The 18,961-nt window shown below is 42.7% G+C and overlaps 1 protein-coding gene across 2 annotated transcripts; it reads right to left on the bottom strand.

Annotated features, from left to right (window-relative positions):
* Nucleotides 1–1,601: 1,601 nt before the first annotated feature.
* LSMEM1 (leucine rich single-pass membrane protein 1) lies at nt 1,602–16,115 on the bottom strand. Of its 2 annotated transcripts, none has more exons than XM_081211876.1 (4): nt 15,927–16,115; nt 11,512–11,640; nt 6,244–6,381; nt 1,602–4,784 (listed from the first exon to the last, which is right to left on the bottom strand). In XM_081211876.1, the coding sequence occupies exons 2-4, from the start codon at nt 11,633–11,635 to the stop codon at nt 4,606–4,608; spliced, it is 441 nt and encodes a 146-aa protein (XP_081068002.1). In that variant the 5' UTR covers nt 11,636–11,640; nt 15,927–16,115; the 3' UTR covers nt 1,602–4,605. The 2 variants fall into 2 exon arrangements, with proteins under 2 accessions (XP_081068002.1, XP_081068001.1); XM_081211875.1 differs by having other exon boundaries at nt 6,244–6,384; nt 15,927–16,108.
* Nucleotides 16,116–18,961: the final 2,846 nt, after the last annotated feature.

The raw sequence follows: 18,961 nt of genomic DNA, 5'->3' as shown, positions 1-18,961 counted from the left end.
CACCGGGGAAAAAAACTTTGCATAGTGGTTTTGCTTTGGTTTTGCTTTTAACAGAAACTAGATACAGGACATTCACAACCTTCAAACACCAAATTGACAGCAAAACACTTACTGTACAATGTTAGGCACTTTAAAATGGATGGCCTGTCCCATTTTGTCACTAGAGGCAAAACAAGGTACTTTCCCTTCCCCGCCTCCATCTCTTGCCACCCCCTCAGTGAAGTCTTGCTTACGGGGTCACAGGGGTGTGGCTTCCAGGTTCCCGCAAAAGGTCTGCAAGGTCTTGCCAGAAGCCACAACAGCTTTTCCTTACTTCTTTGGTGGTGGCAGTACAAGGGGGTGGGTGGCATCCATGGCGGCGCCAGATAAGTATGGAGAAGCGGTGGCGAGATCTCATGAGAACTGTGATATTTCATGATATCTTATCAGAAGCCACCACGGCTTTTCACTTCTCTGGTGGTGGCAGAGGTGGGCTGAGCGCCCTTGTGGTGCCACCCCTTGGAATTTTGCCACCCGAGGCGGCTGCCTCAATCTGCCTGATTGGTGGGACAGTATGTTCAGCATATTTTTCTGAGTATACTTGGAAAAAAGGCCCAAATCAAAACATCAGTGCTCAGAGTTTCCTGGGGTGAGGGAAAGCAAATGAAGTACAGTGGTACCTCAGGTTACATACGCTTCAGGTTACAGACTACGCTAACCCAGAAATAGTGCTTCAGGTTAAGAACTTTGCTTCAGGATGAGAACAGAAATCGTGCTCCGGCAGCGTGGCGGCAGCAGGAGGCCCCATTAGCTAAAGTGGTGCTTCAGGTTAAGAACAGTTTCAGGTTAAGTACGGACCTCCGGAACAAATTAAGTACTTAACTTGAGGTACCACTGTACATCATAATTCCCAACAGCACTCCATGATGCAAAATCAGCATTATTTAGGCATTTACGGGCATAATTATGCCACACACTTAAACTGCCAATAAGCAATCCTGTCTTTGTTTCAGCGGCAGGATTAACTTGTGGCATAACTTCTTTGCTTGAACTATTAAGATTGCTTTTACATAACCTATCAGTGGCCCTGTATTTGCTCAGTCCTGCACCTCAACTTGGCAAGGTATTCATTAACTTATATTTACAAATTGCTTTTCTGGATCGGATTCTGCCCATGTAAAAGCATGCTGTAGGGAGAAAAGAGAAACATGCAGCTCTCTGGTGAATGTGTTTGGTGTCCTTTCCAACAGTTATACTGAATATACCTAAAGGAGTGTCCACCCCCATCATTCTGCCCGGACACTGAGGTCCAGCACCAAGGGCCTTCTGGCGGCTCCCTTGCTGCGAGAAGCCAAGTTACAGGGAACCAGGCAGAGCACCTTCTTGGTGGTGGCACCCGCCCTGTAGAACACACTCCCACCAGATGTTAAAGAGAGGAACAACTACCAGACTTTTAAAAGACATCTGAAGGCAGCCCTGTTTAGGGAAGCTTTTAATGTTTAACAGACTATTGTATTTTAATCTTTTGTTGGAAGCCGCCCAGAGTGGCTGGGGAAACCCAGCCAGATGGGCGGGGTATAAGTAATAAATTCTTATTCTTATTCTTGTTCTTGTTCTTATTCTTATATTACTATCTGAACTGACAGCCCTGGAAGCATTGACAATCTGTTCAGCAGCAGATATTCTTGCCCACACCTATCAATGCACATAAATATTTTTAGGCTGGGGCCCTGTTCTTTCTTTTATGGCACACTATACTCCAGATTGTATGTGCTGTTCTCTAGATGGCTATTTTTTACAGCTGATAGTCAGCTGCTCTTTGCAGAGTTGATTGTTACGTACAGGATGTATCAGTTGGTTTTTCAACAGTGGGCACTAAAGATCAAAGAAAATCTCCTGATAGCTGGGTATTGCTCTCCAGCGTTTGAAATGACATCCCCATCCGAACTGAGGAAAGGGAGCAAAGAGGCTGGGTGGGAGGGAGAAATTTGCAGTTTCAATTGTCATAGAGAAGCACAGGGAAAAGGGATGAGAGTTTCTAGCTCACCTTAGCCAGATCTGGGGATACAGCCTACAGGCAAGTTGCACAACATGTTTTGCTTCCTGGGGACAATCTGATGCGACATCGGTGGCGCTGCTACTTGCTGAAAGAGCACTTATTTGCTGCCAGAATGCTCTGTTCACATGAAGCAAATATTGAAAAGATACCATAAATCTCCAGAGTATTCTTTCATCCCAAGAAAATTAACTCCTGTAGTTCTGCCCCAGAAACCATTTATCCCCACTTGGACAAGGATAGAGAGCTTATAACAATATGAAAATTCTTACTGTAGGAAATTGGACAAGATGACCTTCGGATTCATTTTGGTCCTTCAGTGCAGTGGTTATGTGATGTAATTTGCTCTCTTTTCGGCATAATCCCAAACTTCAGCTGATTCAGTGTTTTGTGCTTTAAGCTTATTAATGGTGCCTTGTCACTTTGCGGGTAAGCTATACTATATTCCTCAGCCTGGATAAAAGTGGAGTGAAGGGTTGCTAAGGAGAGGATACAACTGGGAAACAAAAGAAAGCATAATTATTGATAAATGTTGAATGTGCCTTTCCACTCATCTGCAACATTGTACGTTCTTCGGAATTATAAATGGGCTGCATGGATGTGAGTCTCATTCCTTTGGAACAAGCTCATTGCTATTCAGGACTTTAAATCAGTGCATCGTGAAGTGCATTGCAAACAGTGGCAAACTAGTCTAGAAGACAGCAAATAGTCAGGAAATGCAGTTTTATAAATCCATTCCTGAACTGAAAACGCTGGAGCTGGTTCTGATAAGCAAAGGTAGTTGTTTACGATTCATCTCTGTATGTGAATCCTTTGTTATAAAGCTCAAACTGGCTGCAGACTGTAAACTGCTTGGATGTTTTTCCTCCCCTTTTGGCAGGAAGCACTAACCGTAATGATGCCAGAGCTGGACTCTTAGCTAAGCACCTGATTTTTACAACGTTGAGTTGTCACGATTTCAGAAATACAGTATTCGATTCTGTACCTTCTGACAATGACTTTTGCTTTCTTTGGGACTGCATTTTCCTGGTGCTTTAGTTAAATCCTAGTTATACAAGATATGAGCATGGCAGGTAAACCTCTACTCCATGGAGATATTCCCCATATACATGTCTGGTTGTCACTCATTTTGTGTAGTGTTAGTATACCCGTGGTGCAGCCAGGGGAGTCCCTGATTGCTGGCAGGCAAACATAAAAAGCAAACACACACAAGAACACTTCTGCATTTCTGGAAAATTACCACAGCAAGAGCCATACACAAAAAGAGTCAATAGCGTCAATGAGGGCCAAGCTACATGTCACAATAAACATGATTTTTATAAAATAAAAGAGTGCTTAGAGTGCCCACTTTCATTTTGAAGAAAAAGCAGGCATAGGACTTCATCTGGAACGTGTTCTGAACCCAGAATGGGGACTGTTATGTATTCTGTGGTCTGTGTTTGCCTGAGCTTGAGTCTGGATTAAGGAGTCTGAGCTCCTGTGTTCTGATTCGATACATGATGACCAATCACAGAACATTTCAGGATTTGGGCCTCTACCATTGGCCCTTGAACTCTGAGTCAGGATTCGCAGCTTGGGAGTTTAGACACCCAATCAAGGTGGGAGTGGGAGTGGCCCAGGCTTTCAGAAATGTATATAAGCAGTTGCTTTGCCTCTGTTTCCCGGTTATGTGGTTCAATAAAGGTTCTTGCTGTTATCACTGGGTCTTGCCTCGTGGGAACTCACCTACACTTCGTTGGGATATGCAATTGGTTCCTGCCAATTTTTTTTACTCCCAAATGCTGTTTACTGCAAGTAGCACATTTAGGGGGCAATAACATCTGGGAGGGGCTTTCAAAAGGATCTACCCAGTGCTATGTCTGGGATCAAGCAGCCTTCATTGAACAGATTAATCACTATAGATAGAACTTTCATATCACCAGATGTCATCTCAAACAATGCTTTTCAACAGAGATAATTCACACATTTGGCTGAGAGTCTTAAAGTGTTGAGAAAGCATGTGATGTATACACATGTGTGAAACCAGCCAAACATTTGCACTGATGCAAATCAAGGCTTGCCTTAATTGTATAATAATAAAAAAACCTAAAAGTGTGCTTTGCAAAGGAGTAAATCCCATCTACCTTCACTTGCAAATTTTATAACACAAGACAAAGCTGACACTTTATGATGTGCCACTATAAACATATGCAACTTTAGAGAAAGCAGATGCTAATTTCTATGTTTATACTGAACAAGAAACGGGAACCACAATACAGGATGTTGCGCCATCTGCAAGTGTCTGTAGGTGTGGGATCTAGATGCATCACCTCAAAATCAGACGTATTTTAACTAAGTTCATCCATATAAATAACCAAAGGAATGAGCAGGAACCTATGCACCATAGTTCTAGAAACAAATGCTTAGCAGGCTTTTTAAAGTTCACTATTAAGAGTTATGGAGCCTACAGAATGATTGATAAAAAGCTTTGTTGCACAGATGTCAGGAATTAGGTAAGTATAATGAGAGTGGATTTTATTGCAAAAATGACACACTCTCCTGATCCTTCCAGCTGCTCAGTATTCCCTTAGTCAATAGCCTGGACCTGGTTCCCTCGCTTGCTTTGTGCTGAAGTTTCCTATACTCCCCATCCATTCTGTCTGATTAAGGTATTGCAAAATCATGTCGTTTAATTCCTTAAGGTCATCAATGCTCTTCTTTTCTAGCACTATTTTTCTTGACACTTCATCCATCTTGTCTCCAGTGTGAACTATGGAAGAAAAGGCAATGTTTAAACCAGCACTCAGATTGTCAGGTTGAATATGGTTCATAATACAGGGAATTGCATAATCAGGAAATTGCACCCTTCTCCTCAGCAGGGTGAGGCAACCTGCTTCCAGGCACAATGAGTCGAGGCATAGGTGAAGGCTGAAATTAATGTATGAATGGTGAAGCAAGGTTTTAAGAACATTTACGTTTACAAGACTGCTGCATTTATGACTTTGCCATGTCCCAAGCAAAGTTAACTGTGCTTAAGAGTGGGGGACAGCAGCAAATATACATTTTTATCATAAAATCACGACTAATAGTTTTTTTGGCATCCACACGAACCCTGATCCACTGAGCCAAAGACTGTGTTCTTCTGCATTTATTTGGTGTTCATCTCTGCCTTCCTGGAGTAACATTTCAGCAGTTCTCCGTATTAGGTAAAGGTAAAGGGACCCCTGACCATTAGGTCCAGTCGTGACCGACTCTGGGGTTGCGGAACTCATCTCGCTTTATTGGCTGAGGGAGCCGGCGTACAGCTTCCAGGTCATGTGGCCAGCATGACTAAGCCGCTTCTGGCAAACCAGAGCAGTGCACGGAAACGCTGTTTGCCTTCCTGCCGGAGCGGTACCTATTTATCTACTTGCACTTTGACGTGTTTTCAAGTTGCTAGGTTGGCAGGAGCAGGGACCAAGGAACGGGAGCTCACCATGTCGCAGGGATTCGAACCACCAACCTTCTGATCGGCAAGTCCTAGGCTCTGTGGTTTAACCCACAGTGCCACCTGCGTCCCTTATTAAATGACTTTTAAAACCCCCCATATTAAATGACTTTTTTAAAAAAAAAAACCACAATATTATACATTTTATTATATCATGTGATTTATAATTTCAAAACATTGTCTTTGTATTACCGTTTGTTCCCAAATTCCTCCCTTTTCATGTACAGAATTTAGCCCACCTCAAACAAACTTCCAGCCAAAATCGCACCAACTGTACAATTTACACACCCACATACTCCCATTCTCATTCTTTCCCATGCCTATCCTAGGAAAGTACAAAGGAGAGAGAGAAGGGGGTTGGAGAGGAACAGGAGAATCACATAGCATTTCTAAAACACCATATGAAGGGAGATCAAATTGCATTACCCAAGTCTCTTTTAATATAAACCACCTGTTCCCTCCCTGCCAGTTGCAAAACAAGGCAATGTTGACTGGATGGTGGGTTTTAGATTTCCATTCACATAAGATCAGCTTCTTAGCTATTCACACAGCTTTATACTAAAATACTTTTTTATTGCCACTGTGAGCATTGTTCGTTCATTCATTCATCTATTCATTTATCCATTGTGCCACATATCAAAGATGAGAGCATGCTACAAAACATATAGAGTCTAGGCCATTAAATTCCATCCTATCCTCCCCTTGCAATCGATATCGTAAGAACGAAGGCATGCTTACTTACCTATTAAGATTATTACAAAAGAAACTAGTGCCAAGCTGACAATTAAAGTAATGATCAACGTGACAAAGAACCAGCTTTGGCATCTCATGCTGTTTTGAATTGTCAAACACCTCCGACTGTGTAAGTTCTCTTCCCAGGCTGCTGTAAAACAAAGACAAAATTCTAAGAGGAAAACATGCAATGGCCTTTGTGAATAAACATAGCAAGTTGGCTCTGGTTTTAAGAAGACAATAATGGGAAATGCTAATAATTTCTGAACTGGAGCCATGCATTCCCCCTGCTAAGTAATGCACCACCATCATGCCATTCAAGAAACTCTTAATTTCAGTGTGATAAGCAATTATTCACTTAAAAGGTGACATAAAATGCATCGCATGCTTACTCAATAGACTGTTACTTCAGATGTGTCCGTGTGTGTGACTGCCCATGTGGGGAGCCAACCAATCCAAATAACTTTATTGTACTAGCCATTGACCATGACAAATCTGAATCAAAAATAAATACAAGCAAAAGGGGTGCCGTGCCACAAATAATAGTCTCTATTTAGATCTCTGTGTCTCCCTTACAGTTCACTGCTAAATTGTCCAGAGCAGGCTTCCTCAAACTTGGCCCTCCAGTTGTTTTTGGCCTACAACTCCCATGATCCCTAGCTAGCAGGACCAGTGGTCAGGAGTGATGGGAATTGTAGTCTCAAAACATTTGGAGGGACAAGTTTGAGAGAGCCTGGTCCAGAGTCTTCTTTCTGATCTTTTTGGCTGCCAAAACAAAAAGGGTGTCTTTATGAGTCACTGAAGCGTTTACATTGCTAAGAAGCTGTAGGACCTTCTCCGCTGGGTAGAGACATCTTTCCTGTACGGGCGGTCGGGTGAGAAATCACCTCCTGGGTCCAGTGTATAGTGAGCAATATAGTAAAAAGTGCAAGATGTCTTCCACCTGTGTTTGCCCATGTGAAGAGCAATTCTGGCCCTGGATTGATTCCAGGTTGGTCACTGGACAGGAAAGGCTATAAGAGGCTGCTTGTTTGAGGTCCTTGGCTGAATGATAACATATTTCTGACTTTGCTGTGTTTTCTTCTGCCTTCTTTTGAATCTGACTTCTTGGCTCACTCTTGACTGGACATGAGGCACAGAGAAAATTGTGACGACATAATAAGTAGCTGACTTTTAACAACCTCCTAGGACAGGTGTGGGGAACCTTTGACCTTCCAGTTGTTATTGAACTACAATTCCCATCAGCCCCAGCAAACATGGCTAGGCATGGAAGCTAAACTGGCGGGTCAAAGTTTCCCCACAACTGTCCTGGTTCTTCTCTGCCAGGCATGAACAGAACCATTTTTAAAGTATCTGTCACAGAAAGCCCTCAGAGAATCAACAGAGTGGACTAGCATAAATCCCTACTTGAAGAGTTGGCTATACTAGACAAATTTTGAGAGCAAGTCTAATTTTTCTAACACAAATCTTCCTGCCTGAGGAGAAACCAAAGTTTAAAGACTTTTAACAGCTGTCCCCCTCTTTCCCCCATTTCCTCCATTTCATAACAAACCTACTATGTGTTAAGTTTATTGAGTTCCATCACAATGGAGGCAGCTTCCCAGTCACAAGAATGAAATGTGGAATACCCTTAGGGTGGGCTTTCAAAATTGTAAGCTATCTTTAACAAATGTCTCTTGTCCGCTCTGCTTAATGGGCAGTCCTTAGAAAGTGAGCTGGCCAAGAGAATTTAGATTAAAGTATTGAAAACCATCCGTGAGCAAGAAACCCTGCCAAGCTGCTAACAGTGTGGCGCTGCTGTGTTCTTGGCCAAAATAGAAATGCAGCCTTGCGTCTCTACCCAGGCTAAACTGAAGGGACCTATTTCAGAAGCTCATTTAAAATGGTTCCAGGCTTGCTGCGTTATATATCGCCCATGTTGAGATCCAATATAAATAAATGAGCACCTGATAATGCATTTCACCATAAATATGGTGGGGAGCCAATGTGGTATAGTGGTTAGCATGCTGGACTAAGACCTGGGAGATCAGGGTTCAAATCCCTGCTCAGCCATGAAGCTCACTGGGTGATGTGGGGCCAGTCACTGTCTCTTAGCCTCATAGGGTTGTTGTGAGAATAAAAATGAAGAGGAAGAAAGCAGTGTATGCCACCTTGGACTTCTCGGAGGAAAAGTGGGATATAAATGTAATAAACAAAACAAGATAATGTAGAAATTTCAGTTTTCATATTTATCTTACCATACACAAAGGCATTGCATTAATTGGGGCATTTGAAAAATCTCATAAAACCATTACTTGAAAACATAATAATAAAATTCCCAAGGATGTTTGCAATTTAGAAAGCTGATCACAGATTCCTGCGTAAAAACAGCTGACAGCCATAAAGAGGGCATCTGTCCGAATGTTAGAGCAGTGTTTCCCAAACGTTTTTGGGCAACGGCACACCTGCTTACCGGAAAAAAATCTCGCGGCACACCACCATTAAAGCCCCGCCCCCGTGACGTCAGCGCGCAGCGTCACGCCGGGAGGGACGCACAAAAATGAAAGTTTTTTCCCTCCCCCTTGCCGGGGTGGGAGGAGGCAGCAGAGCGAGGGCAGCTGAGGCGGCGGCGGCAGCTGAGGCGGCGGCGGCTGCGATAGCGGGCGGAGGAGGAGCCGTCGCCGGGAGTTGCTGCTGCTGCTGTTGCTGCTGCTGCCCGGACATGCCGGCCTCCTCCTCCTCCGCTGTCTCGCGCTCCTCCCTTTTGCGCGCGCTGCCCCGCCGCTCGGCACGACCACCGCGGAGCCGCCCCGGCTCGACGCGGATCCTCCCTGCCGCCTCTCGCCGCCGCCTCTCGCCCGCCTCCCTCCCACGGCACACCAGCCGGTGTCTCACGGCACACTAGTGTGCCGCGGAACACCGGTTGGGAAACACTGTGTTAGAGGGCAAGAGAACACATCTCCAAGGCTGCATTCCCAAACCGCATACTGGAGAGCAGCCCACTGAAGTCAAAAGAAGGGAAAACAAATGGCTCTGAGAAGCAGTCCTTTAAAAACTCAAAGCCTGCATTGATCTGCAAACTAGTGCTAAGATGAATTCACCATACTGGAAGCCCATAGTAACCCTTAACAGTGCTGAGCGGCACCACATAATACGGGTTATCAGGACACACACACCCCTACCCCTCTCATGTTTTATAATATTGTTGTGAGTTTCTGGGTGTGATGCCTGTATAATCCTAGCAAGCCTTAAAAGCTGATCAAGCCAGGCTAGCTTCCTGGTGAGATAACAACCGGGAACAAAAGAAAGGCAATGGGCCATTAAGACAACAAAGGAAAGGGGGCTCCGTGCCAGATGAAAAATGGGTGGGGCCCCTCCTCCAGCTCTTAGTTAGATTGAGAAGGACAAAGCCTGTGTTTGGAGGGCAGAGTTGGTTGCCATGTGACCTAGAGGAAAAAGCTGCAGGCTGAGGGACCCAGGACACTTAGAGATAGTCCTGACATGCCTGTCCATTTGATCAGAAACAAACCATTCTACAGCACACATTTTACCGAGAACTTTCAGACAAATTGTATATAGGCACGCTTTCTAAGTTTTAAGGACAAGCCACAGGATTCTGTATCTGTTCCAGCATCAAAATGTGGAATGCTGCCAAGAGACAATAACTTCCAAAGAACTTTCAGAACACTGCAAGGGAGTTGAGCACAGAGAGCTAAAAATAATATTTGTTACCATGTGTACAGTAGAGACAAATACACACGAGAATAAAATTAGGGTGGAGCAACTGAAAAACGATTATCGGATGTGGCTATATGGAGCGGGGAAACTTATCTGTCTTGTCAAGGGAATATCATGGTCAGCTGAAGAAACAATGATCCCAGAAAGGGTTGCATTTCCTCCTCTTCAAAACAAGGAGAGGGAAGCACTGGCCCTTCAGATGCGGTTGAACTTCAACTCTCATCAGTTCCCCCCAGCGAGGCCAATGGTAAGAGATGATGGGAGCTGGAGTCTAACAATATCTGGAGGGCCACACAAAACCCTAAAATGTATTTTAAATAATTGACTTTTTATTTCTATTCTTTGTATAACGCATTGTTGTTTTATTGCTACGGCCGATGGCTGATGCAAATAAAGATTCATTCATTCACTCTGAATGGCCACAGGCTCCCCATCTCTGAAATAGTGAAGTTTAGAGTCCAATGATTCAGATCGAAATAGAACAATCAGACAAAATGAAAATCTCATATCCTTCTGACAAGCTGGTTAAGGGCACAGTCTGAAGACAAAGGACATAGCCAACTTGATGAAGCTAAGCAGATCTGGGTCTGGTCAGTGCCTGGATGGAGGACAATCTGGGAAGAATGGTGAAATATAAGATCTATCAAATAAATAAATACGGCGTATTAAGGCAGTCCTAAATGTATTGATTTGGCAGCAAGCACAGTGAGACTGACTTCTCTAGGAACATGCGTGGGATTGTGCTGCACATGCAGCTAATTAATTCAGCAGGGAAATATACGGCAGCTAAAAAGTTCTAGAGAAAGAAAGAGGTACACATTGAAAGCAGCTAATGGACGAAGCACATTGTTCATAGTCTGAAAAGCAGTGAACAACTAGGCAATTAACAATTTTTTAACAGCCTCAGCATATTGTTCTATTTATAAAAAAACAAAACCCTGTTTTATTTTCAGAGCAACTCAAAGCAGCTTAGTAGAATGCAGTCACTACCAGTTCAGTGTTTATTCATAAATCAGTCATATTATCATATAACAGAAAAATCAAAGGAAACAGAAGACAGAGTCTCTGTACCGTTCTTTAACTGTTGTGCAGAACGGATTTTTTTGGCTGCTGCAGTTTTTATTACCCCTAGAGCACTTTGGCACGACAAATGGCAGCTGCCAAAATTCACTCTTTGGAAGAAAATATATATCACCACTAAGCCCCATCTTTAAAGAAAATCATAGTTTTGCACAGTTGTGTAAATGAACCTATAGTCATATATTTTGAACTATTATCTTTAAAATGTGCACAGAAGACAGATAGATTTAAGCTACATCTCTCACAGAAACCACGCTGTCAACCTATTGTGAATGCCAACTTGTTAATTTAACCTTTCAAGGTGCAGACTCAAGTTGGAGTCTACATAGACTACCCATGGTTTAGATGCACAGTTAAGACCTGGTCTCTTCTTACTAAACCACCCTGAGAACCCATTTATCTAGACAAATAAGCCACAAAACGAGTAGTGTTAATCTGATATCCCGAAAGGTGGTTGACAAATGGTCTGCAGCATACATACCGGCGTGCCGATATCGATCTGCACAAAGATTTTGTTCATTTAAGTTGTTCAAAGAATCAACTGCATAAAGCTTCCTTTCTTTATGAAAGTTTTGCAAGTCACTTTCCACGGAAGAACTCTCCATCACACCTATGAAGAAGAAGAAAGAAGAAAGAAGAAAGAAGAAAGAAGAAAGAAGAAGAGGAAGAGGAAGAGGAAGAGGAAGAGGAAGAAGAAGAAGAAGAAGAAGAAGAAGAAGAAGAAGAAGAAGAAGAAGAAGAAGAAGAGGAGGAGGAGGAGGAGGAGGAGAGTTTGGACTTGATATCTCACCTTTCACTCCCCTTAAGGAGTCTCAAAGCGGCTAACAATCTCTTTTCCCTTCCTCCCCCACAACAAACACTCTGTGAGGTGAGTGAGGCTGAGAGACTTCAGAGAAGTGTGACTAGCCCAAGGTCACCCAGCAGCTGCATGTGGAGGAGCGGGGAAGCGAACCCGGTTCACCAGATTACGAGTCCACCACTCTTAACCACTACACCATGCTGGCTTCTTCTTTTTTTAATGAAACTTGGCAACATGTCTCTAATCAATATATTTGCTCTTCTAGGCAACAAACACCTATGATGGCAACTTCCAAAAAGGAAGCTGTTGTTGATGCTGATGATGTTTAAATCTAACTTAGGGGCATCGATTTTATCACCGAGGTTTTCCGTATGACCTTGATGGCTGCTGGTATGGAGTTCAGTACCTCCTATGTCACATGCTTAGTAAATATGCCCTCAAAAATCCAGAATGCACGAGGCACGGTTTGCTTTTCCTGCTCAGCTCCTGTTTGCAGTGACTCAGCTTCTCCTACTTTGAACACACATGCTTACACTTTTGCTAGGACCTCTGAACAAAGGAGAGGTGCCAAGAACTTCTCTCTGTGAGCGATCATGGTGATGGTGGCTGACACAGGCGCCTTCCTGCCCCCCATTCACGGGGCAGCTAATGGGGGGACATGGCTGTGTACACTCTACAGTTAACTGACTGGTCACTCAGGCCTAATTTCCCCAATGTGTGAAGCTCAGTATGAGGGTTTTTCAGTGTCTCTGAGCAGAAAAATGAATGCAGCAACCAGTTTTTAAAAATTCCATTTGCATTCCACAATTAGTTTCCAGTTGTTTTAGTTAGTACTTTGTATAACATCCAGTCAACAGGAAGGAAAATCTGAAGGTCAGGAACAAGATTAGATTAAATTTTTGAAAAAACAAACTGCACACAAGTCTTTAACTTTGCAAAGAGCATAACTATTTTGTTTGTTTTATACCTTTCAGTGTCACCTTGTTCACTGTATCATTAACATCCCTTTTTCTTATAAAGCAAAAAAAATGCCAGTCATTTAATGCCTGGTGCTCAAACTAAATTTTCTGTTAACCTAATAATGGGCTATGTAAATATGAATTTTACTCTGCATGGAAGAGAAGGAGTAAGGGGAAAGATCACTACCTTTCCCTCCTCCTGGCTTTCCCACATCCTCTCCCACAAGTGAGTGGAGCGGGAAATTGGCTCAGGCCAAAAAACACTGCACTCAGAAATGTGGTCATCCCACCCAATAAGGAAATCTGGCTACAGGGCTGCTGCAAAGGAAGTTCTGAAACATTGTGAGAAGTTTCTTGTTTCCAACTTGTTCTGATGCAGTGCACAAATGTCTGCTCTGCTTCACCTTTTACCCTTTTTGGCAGTTCACCAAGGACAAGCTGAATGGCATTAAAAATACCTGTCCAACTTTCTTCCATGTGCCTTGGTTTCTGTGCCACAAGTCTCCTGAGTCAGTATTGACTGTAAGGGGCCCTTATGCTTTTATATCAAACTGAAAAATTAGACTGCTTCTTAGCAACGTGAAACTATTACAGTGGTACCTCGGGTTACAGACACTTCAGGTTACAGACTCCTCTAACCCGGAAATAGTACCTGAGGTTAAGAACTTTGCTTCAGGATGAGAACAGAAATCACGCAGCAGCGGCACGGTGGCAGCGGAAGGCCTCACTAGCTAAAGTGGTACCTTATGTTAAGAACAGTTTCAGGTTAAGAACAGACCTCCAGAAGTAATTAAGTTCTTAACCCAAGGTACCACTGGATTCACTTATACTGCTGAAATCTATCACTGTACCTCAGTCTACCTAAGTAAGGTGTTGGAGCAGGAGTGAGCAGCCCCACAATTTATTTTCCTGCAGGATTGGCGACGGCATTTCCTGGGTCTCTATTTGCCCGTCTTCCATATGCCAAATAAATAGTAAGCCTTTCTCAGTGGAAACAGAGGAAGAAATAGGTTCCATTGGCAGGGCTAAGGGTAAAATTAAATTAAATTTGGAAAAGTCCAAAATCCATTAATTAAGACCAACCCAAATGTCATACACCAAGCTACTGAGTCCACCAAAACTCTTCATCAGGCGAGATGTCCTACTTACACTCTTGGAGGCAGCAAGCCTCTGAATGCTAGTTGCTGTGAACAAGGCCGGCCCAAGACATTTGGACCCTTGAGGCAAACCACAAAATGGCAGCCTCCTCCCTGCTAGGGAAGAAGAGGAGCGTGAAGCTCTACATTGGGAACAAGGGGAGAATAAAGATCAACATTGGGATCTGCTGCCCCTGTGGATTCTGCTGCCCAAGGCCTTGTCTCATGCGTGGGCCAGCCTTGGCTGTGAATCACAACTGGGGAAAGTGCTTTTGAATTCACCTCCAGCTTGCTGCCTTCCTATAGGCATCTAGTTGGTCACTGTCAGAAGAAAATACTGGACTAGATAGGCCATTGGACTGCTTCTGCAGGTTCGTCTTATGAATTTCAAGCAAAGTGGGGAAAAGCTGGCTTGGTATTACAGCCATAATAGGTTGCTTAATTCCCCCTCCCCCCTTGTATAATAGTTTTAGAATGGACGTGGCTATGGAGATGTGGCCGTAGGGGCTGTCATGAAGAATGTTTGCACATCAGAAAGTTCCACTGTACCACTGGTGTACATTTGAACTGCCATAGATAAGCTCTGTGGTGGGTAGAACGTCTGTAGGATTACATAACTTCTTCATGCAGCGTATTGGCACTTGCTCCCACAGGAAGCAGTGATGACCTATTTAAAGATGGCTTTAAATAGAGGATTAGGCAAATTTGTGGAAGACAAAGCTATCAAGGGCTACTCGCCATGACCTCCCCTGTCAGAGACCTCATGCATCTGAGTATCAGTTTCTGGGAAACTGGGCAGGTGAGCAGAATACTATTGCACTCATGTCCAGGTATCCGGTTGGCCACTGTGAGAACAGGATGCTGGGATAGATACTGAGTCATTGGTCTGATCTAGCAGGCTCATCTTATGTTATCTCTTACTCATACTTCATCTCTTATGCACAGCACTGCAGTGTTGAAATGAGCTGGTTGGCTGTGTACTAACAGCCAGTCTTGAGGCACAAATATGAAAGATGAAATCCCTGACAGCTGCATCAGCTTTCATCACATGTGTCTGCACCATTCTGCATGCTTATTTGCTGTCAATCTCTCTCAGAACCGAGCGTCAGGGTACTATATATTCAAATACAAGGAAGCTAAGCAAAAGGTTCCCATTAGTAAAGAGATGGAGGAAAAAATACTGATAAGTGATTAAAAAAAAAAAAGGTTTGCAGAACCTTTCTTTCTGAACTAGTGAGGATTGCAAGGAGAGCTCTGGTTACAATGAACATGCCCATTCTGATCGGAAATGTTATATATGCAACACTGAGTTCAGGACGGAGGGATTATTGCTCCCATGGGAAACTGTGACACAGGGAAGGGAGCCATATCAAACACAGCCATATAATGATTCATTATTTCTATTTTTGGTTTCCCTCAACAAAGGACCAGACACAGTGCTTTAACCCAAGTTGCACAGAATTCTAAAGGTTCACCTCCAGTATTCACAGCGTTTTTTGAAATCCCTGAGGGAGATGTTTTCCTCAACGTTTCCTGTTAAGGGAATCAACAAGCAAGAACTATGGAAGAATCTTCTAATTAACTCTGCTCTAGTCAATGTAATTTGCTTTGACTGACTGGTTTTAAGTATAGTTTGAAAAAGCCAGCTATGCACTTAAGTCTAATGAAAAATTAAAACCAAGAAGTTGCATGTGATTTGTGTTTTCTTTCCCTTGAGTGTGGCTGGAAGCAGAAGCTAACAGCATGAGCACTCAAAACTCAGCTGCTCTTAACACCGTAACTATAACCTTTTGTGCATTTGAGTGAGTTGGTGTCAGTATTGATTTGGTCTTTGACTCATCACTTGTTTCCGCCCCCCCCCCCCCCGTTTAATTTATTCAGGATGAAGAGAGAAGTTAGCAGAAAAAGTAACTGCAGTTAACCAAAGATCTGAAAATAAATCCAACTAACCAAATAATAAATATTAGCAGATTTAAAACCATACAAACTGAAGGTTACTTACATCTTTAACCATGTCCAGAATTCAGAATAATTCTCCAGAGTCTAATTCTAAATCATTTCAGAAGAATTCTGGTATTTTGTTCAAGTAGAAAACATACTGTATGCTATTCCTCTTGTCCTTTGGAACGCCATTGGAGTGTCTCAACTAAACCCACAAGCTTAGCTCTGAAACACAGTGTGCTTTCCATCTATATTTAGTATTCATTTGAGCCAAGTTGTCAGGTTTCAAATACTTCGTTAGAAGACAGTATAATTTTTAAACACACTTATAGAGAGAAGAATATATAGACAGGGTAAAGTTTATAACATTCGTGAATAGATATGAACCCACCACGTCAATAAAATATGCTGATGATGTGCAATGTTGTTCTCTGGTATATAAAAGTTGCAAACATATATGTATTCACTATCCATTGGAGAGAACTGAACGCCTCAAGAGTTGAAGCTGATATAGCTGGTTTTCTCATCTAGTGGCACCATAACCTCCTGGGTAGATTGAGGCAGGAGCCTCATTGTTATGGTAGACAAAACCCATTCAACATAGCCAAGGCTTTTAACTGAATTATGGTCCTGCACCTCTCCACTGGTTTCCTTGTCTGCTGTCGCATTGATCTTAAGTCTTCTTTATTTATTTAGTATTCTAAAATATTTATAGGGTGCTTTTCTGAACAAAAAACCCCCAGCTTACATAGAGGGGTTGCTAACCTTTTTGGGCCAGTGGGCAAATTTGCAGACTGCAGAAACTGTGCCTGGTGCCAAACACACACAACTACAAGTGCATGTCACAACCTATACTGTTGACTACAATAGAATGCTTCCTTTAAGTCTAATTTCAGTGGAGAGAAGGGACTGTGCAGATGCCCCCTGGCTTACAATAATTAAAAATATTAAGTATTTTTAAAAATAAAAAAATCAGTATTATTAAAACATAAAACTAACTCACCAAAACAGACTCAGAACTTGAGTAACAATGCTATTCCAGCTTTCATCCAGTTAGCAGGACAAAAATTACTCAGTCTACTACGTTTGCTCTTTTTTTTTTTACTATTTAAAAACTAGATTTAGCACTACAAAGTTGTTTAATGGACAGACACTCTGGGCACTTTTAATAGGAAAGTGACTCAGCTATTTAAAATAAATGGAGTACTAGCCAATTGCCAGTAGTCAATTTTCTCAGTGCATATGCAAATTCGTTTGTTGTCCTTTCATTTTCATATTTACATAGAAATATTTAATATTGCTACGTAAAAAAAATCGTATTGGTTTGTTTTACTTCCAGCAAGGAGTCTCAGGAGCAAGATACCTGAAGTTTCGCACATTTTGAGGGCTTGCTCTTCGATGCAGCTGCTGAGGAAAGAAGCCTCATTTTAAAGCTATATATGCAAGTAGATAAATAGGTACCGCTCCGGCGGGAAGGGAAACGGCATTTCCGTGTGCTGCTCTGGTTCTCCAGAAGCAGCTCAGTCATGCTGGCCAAATGACCCGGAAGCTGTACGCCAGCTCCCTCGGCCAATAAAGCGAGATGAGCGCCGCAACCCCAGAGTCGGCCACGACTGGACCTAATGGCCAGGGGTCCCTTTACCTCTACTTTATGCTGCATTGAGAGAAGTTACCGCAGAAAATACAGCTGACATTGGGGCAGTTTTTGAGATAAAGGGAGGAAAACCCACCGAGTCAATGAGATAGGGTCTGAAAGGTGAAGCTGCTGGGAAATGAGTTATAATGAATTGGGGAAAAAAATAAAATAACTTTTTCTAAAAACCCCGAAGTTTTTCTTTAGGAATTCTAGGTGCCGAAATCCCAAGGGAGCAGAAAAGGCTATTTACGAATGCGACCACAGATGTTATTGGCCCAGAGACGGAAAGAAGATAGAGTCCCCACCAGAGAAGAATGGCAGATCAAGTTGATGGATTATGCCGAAATGGCTAAAATGACCGGAAGAGTCAGAAGTCAGCAAGAGCAGAATTTTAATAAGAAATGGGGGAACGTTTATTATTTATCTTAAAAACCATTGTAAATAACACTTGTAGTTTAATGGTGACTTTTGGACATAACAGAGATGTAAAAGATTTGGATCAGGGCAAACTCGGCCCTCCAGATGTTTGGGACTACAATTCCCATCATCCCTAGCTAACAGGACCAGTGGTCAGGGATGATGGGAGTTGTAGTCCCAAAAATATCTGAAGGGCCGAGTTTGCCTATGCCTGATTTGGATTATCATAAAAGATGCAGGAGGAAATGATTTAACAACGGGACCCACAAAAGGGAGGAGGGAAATCCAGGAGATTCTTTGGAATCTTGTTTTTATGTTGTGTATTGGATATGTGATTGTAAAACTTTGATCTGAAAACCAAATAAACAAATCTTTAAAAAAAAGAAAGGCAAAACTGCTGTGATCTATTCTAAAAGCAATCCTTAGGAACTGCTAAACCTTAGTAAGATTGTACCCAGCATGTGTATCAATGTCCTAAGGCTGTCAGAGGGGTTGTGGGCATCAACAGGTCACTTGTCCCTGACCATTTGCCATCCTGGCTGGTGCTGTTGGGAATCCAACACCTAGAGGCCCACCCCTGGTGGACCAATGGTCTGACTCCCTGCATTTCAGGGGGTTGGACTACATGACCCTCAAGTTCCCTTCCAACTCAACAATTCAGTGCTTCTACGGCAGCTTCCTGTACAAGGTTCCAACCCTTGTAACACTTTTTAAATTAAATGATAGCATATTTAAACCTAATTTTGATACAGCAAAAGCTTTTACAGATTACATCCTACTTCTGCTGCCGGATGGTACTGTGGAGATATGTGTGTTTTCTGGTTCAAGGGTACCTAGGTCACATTGCACCATATTGCATATTAGAACATATTGATGCAGTTGCTTTCCATATAAGAAAAATAACTCATCAGCTATCAGATCCTATTAGATCCCAAAGTCTCAAGTCTCATTTTTAAAATGAGAAGAGTAAGCACCAGGTAATATCTACATCTAGAAGCAAAACTAGGTCCCCCATGGTACAGAATGGAAGATGTCCAGAAATG

This window comes from Podarcis bocagei (assembly GCF_964188305.1).
Source record: "Podarcis bocagei genome assembly, chromosome: 10".
Classification (NCBI taxonomy): Eukaryota; Metazoa; Chordata; class Lepidosauria; order Squamata; family Lacertidae; genus Podarcis; species Podarcis bocagei.
The sequence above is the reverse complement of the archived record's forward strand: the minus strand, read 5'-3'. Positions and strand labels throughout refer to the sequence as shown.